The sequence below is a fragment of the Alnus glutinosa genome, chromosome 8, assembly GCF_958979055.1.
Source record: "Alnus glutinosa chromosome 8, dhAlnGlut1.1, whole genome shotgun sequence".
NCBI lineage: Eukaryota > Viridiplantae > Streptophyta > Magnoliopsida > Fagales > Betulaceae > Alnus > Alnus glutinosa.
In genome coordinates this window covers 23,086,205-23,090,459 of record NC_084893.1, presented here as the reverse complement: position 1 = coordinate 23,090,459, position 4,255 = coordinate 23,086,205, and the positions used below count along the sequence as shown (strand labels likewise).

The 4,255-nt window shown below is 37.0% G+C and overlaps 1 protein-coding gene across 1 annotated transcript; it reads left to right on the top strand.

The window, feature by feature from the left end:
• The first annotated feature begins 3,192 nt into the window (after positions 1-3,192).
• Positions 3,193-3,789, top strand: LOC133876241 (uncharacterized). The gene has a single exon (XM_062314526.1). The coding sequence runs from the start codon at positions 3,193-3,195 to the stop codon at positions 3,787-3,789; it is 597 nt and encodes a 198-aa protein (XP_062170510.1).
• The last annotated feature ends 466 nt before the right edge of the window (positions 3,790-4,255 follow it).

The following is a 4,255-nucleotide window of genomic DNA, read 5'->3' as shown; positions in this document are numbered from 1 at the left end:
TTAAAGTTTTGAACACATCATGTCATTAGGAATCTAAGTCTTTTGACTTATTTTTGGGCTAGTAAAACTTTACTTGTTTGAGTTGAATTATCACGAGCACATTAGCATGCAATCTGTGGGGTATGAATTTGTGTTTAATCATTGTGTATTTTGAGAATTGTTGGATGACCTATTGATAAATAACCTTGGCTTGCAAGATATATTTACATTTATTAAAAGAAGAAGAAGAAGAAGAAGAAGAAGATCATTTTGAGTTTTTCATTGAGTGACCGGGCCTCTTGCCTCACTAAGCATTGAATGTTTGCGTCAAAATGTGAAAATTTCAATTTGGTTGATTGTATGACTAGTTTGGCTTTGTAGCTTTTTTGACTTGAGTAATTAAGCCCTTAGGGATGTTTATACATCTAGTGCCCTAAGACCATCTGGTTTGGGTGTCACTGACCCAACACTTGTTACATGGGTCAATTAGAAAGCTTAAGGGAGTCGAGCATTGCACAGCCTAGAAAAAAAAGAAAAGAAAAAGAAAAGAAAAAAAGAATATATATATATATATATATAAAATAAAATAAAATAATATCTTGCCTTGGTTGGTTCATTTGATAGGAATTCCAACGATTTTTGAGGTACTTATCTTGAGATTAAAATGAAACCTCATGATTGTATGTTAACTTCACTCTACACTTTTGAGATTATGTGATGTCTTAATTGTCCATTTATGAGTAATTTGATGTTGGATCCCTTGTTGATATTGATGATGGTGTTTGTCTTTTTAAGCATGCTAATGATGTATGAACCATGGTTTGTGTAAAAATTCTTTCTTGTCGGCAACATAGTGTTTCAATGTTTGTGGGTATCATTTCTGACAAACCCCCACGAGACTTCACTCGTCCTCTAGGGAGTCCTAGGGGTTTAAAAGGCTTGTTGCATACGCTAAATGCAATCATCCCTCCCACGAAAGCAGATTTATGTTTCATGCTTTGATTTTATTTTCTATTTTTAGATTGTTTTGCTAATGGACTAGCAAAATGTAAGTTGGGGGGTATGATGAGCGCCAAATATTGTGTATTTAGACCCCTTAATTTGTATTTACTAGACCTTTAGTTTTGTTATTTTCTAACATTTTTAGTTAGTTTTGGTGTCTTGATGTTTTACAAGTCATTAGGAGAAAATGATGTTCTTTTTGTCAAATTACAAAGAAGTGGGGAAAAACAAATTTTAAAGCCCTCCTCATCATGATGTAGTTGTGCATGAGTTTGTTTTTATAAATTTCTTTACAGGAAGGTGCTGCACCATATAGAGAATTAAGTTGAGAATATTTTATTTAAGCCATGAGTTAGTTTTGGCTTTACACTATTTCTCTTCATTTATGAGACACCGAACAGAACAAAACATGGAAAGTTAGAGACTTGAACGTGTGGCGCAAGCTTGAAGAGACACGATTTTTTTTCCATGCACAATGAGACAGCACAGACCTGTGGAGACCGAATATACTAATTCTTTCCAAGACTTGGGCGGCTATTCAATGAATGCAAGGGTTTTTCTTTCCAAGACAAGCGATCTTCCTTCCATAAAAAAACATGCGTTTCTTTCCATACTTGGGCATTCAATGCATGATCTCCTTCTATAATGGGCAGCAAGTTGGCAACAAAAACGCACTCTTTAGTTTTTGGAGACACCGAACCCTAGGACTTGCCTATAAATATCATGCTTTTCTCTTGTAAAAAGGGGGAGGAAGGGAAGAGCCAAGGAGCATAGAAGAGCATAGAGGCCCCAGAGTTTGATTTTTATTTTCTTTGTTTTTAATTTATGTTTAGTACTTTGATTATGTAATTTATTTTCATAAACATGAGTAGCTAAACCTCTACTTAGGGCTAGAGGTGAAGCCTAGTATTTTTATTATGTCTTCTTGGGACTATTTGTTTTTCATAGATGAATGATTAAATTTTGGGGATGATTTTTATTTGAGAGTAATTTAATGAGACATGTTTATTTTGATTCCTTATGATTTTTGTTTATATCAAATGCTTACTTTATTTGATTTGATATGATTCGAAAATATATGGAATGCTTAATTTATTGTTTCGTGTTTTTGAAATCAAATTCTCAATCAACCCATGTTTGATCTATTTTATATTTTTTTATGTCTCATGAATACGTAATAAAATACTAGGTGGATCCTTGAAACCCTTGTATTTTCCAATATTATCTTCCAAATCAAATTTATTTATTTTAGTTTCATAGTTTACTTTTTAATTTAAATTATATTCCTTTGCTTCACTTTCGAGTGGAAACCATAAGCAAAATTTCTATTTTTTTTTTCTTTTCTGTAATAATAAAAATTATTCTCTCGTGTCTAATCAATACTTGCGAAAACCTACACTTGGGTTTGCACCATTTGTCGTCCAACATTACACATTTACACATCCTACCAACCACATGGAAATTTCAATAAGAGGAGAAGGGCTTAGCGCACCCCCCCCCCCCCCCCCCCCCCCCCCCTTTTTGGGTTTCAATGACACATTTGAGATTTTGACATTGAACTTTGACTTAAATTCTTTTGCAATTCCAAACCCCTTTTTGGTAGCCTGAAATTACAACTTTCATGCCAGTATCTGTGTAAGTCAACAGTAAGTCAGATGATTGGGTGCATCCTAGGGATTTGTCTTCACTCAAATAGGTGATGGATACCTAGTGCATTTCAAAGATTTAAAACAAAAACAAAACAAAACAAAAGGTATATTTGCAATGACTTCAAAACCTTCTGTCTCCCCTGTTTGTTTGTTTTTTATGTAATCGATCAATTTTATAAAAAAGTGAGGCGCCCCTAAGTACACATGGAGCATACAAAATAAAACACCTAACTAGAAAAAGCAAAATACACCCCCAAAACCCCAAGGCAAGTGACACCAACTGAGCCAACCAGCCAAGGCAAAACCCTACAAGAAATATAGCCAAGTAAAACCCCACCCACTCACCTAACTTTGTCCCCACCCTTGCTGAAGCCCCACTAGATGACACCCCCATGAAACAAAAGCATGGTTAGGCCAGACCAAAATATTCTTAGAGCCCCTAAGAATCACCACTGAAAGCCTAAAAGAAAGGGGATCCAAATCCACCACCTCCCTAGCGAAACCTATAGAGAGGGGAGCTGGGATCCCACAAGTCGTCGGTTACAAGACTGGAGTAACTGTCATGGAGACGTTGGGTAGGTTGATCTTTGTTGCTATGAGTGGAGGTTTGTTGTCAAGCTTCTTTGTGGGGACAAAAATTGACATCTCTCACCATCTGTTTGCTAATGATACCTTGATTTTTTTGTGGGACCACCCTAATCAGCTTCATAATCTGTGGGGCTTATTCTTCTGCTTTGAAGCTCTGTCGGGTTTGAAGGCAAATTTAGCCAAGTTAGAATTGGTTCCTGTTGAAAGCGTTGATAATGTGTTTGAGCTAGCTGGGATTCTAGGCTGTGGGGCTGTGTCTTTGCCTTTGAAATATCTTATTCATCTGTTGGGGGCTTCCCATAAGGCCAAGCATATTTGGGATAATGTTATTGAGAAGATAAAACATCGATTGGCTAGTTGGAAAAGGTTGTATCTGTCTAACTGTGGTATGCTTACCCTTATCAGGATCACCATTTTCAATTTACCTATGTACTTTATGTTCCTTTTTCCTATCCCTACGGGTGTTGCAAACCATATTGAGAAGCTTCAACACGATATCTTATGGGAAGGACTAGCTGAAGAGTTCAAATACCACTTGGTGATGGTCTACGATGTGTTTGCCGATCTCTAAGGGAGGGTTGGAGATTAGAAACTTGTTGAGGTTCAATTATGCTCTTAAGTAAATGGCTTTGACACTATGGACTTGAGAGAGAGGCTTCGTGGAGAGTGGTGGTGGACGCTAAATATGGGAGTTCTTGGGGAGGTTCGTGCTCTAGGGAGCCTGTTAAGGTGTATAGGGTGGGAATATGGAAGAATATTATGTGGGTTGGGGGAAGTCTTCAAGTCTTACTAGATTTGAGGTGTGAGATGGCTCTAAGGTTAGATTATGACATGATCTATGGTGTGGGGATATAGGTTTATTTGGTATTGAGTGCACAAAAGATGCTTTTGTTGCGAATCACATGGAATTTCCTGGACGTTTCATTCAGTGGAATGTGAGCTTTGCTAGAGGGGTTCATGACTAGGAGGTGAATGTCTTAGTCTTGTTCTTTTGGTTGTTGTATTTAGGGAGAATGAGATGGGAAGGCGAAGACAAG

What these genes read in the sequence shown, in the direction of transcription:
- LOC133876241 (XM_062314526.1), top strand. Translation starts at nt 3,193, where the DNA reads ATGGAGACGTTGGGTAGGTTGATCTTTGTTGCTATGAGTGGAGGTTTG.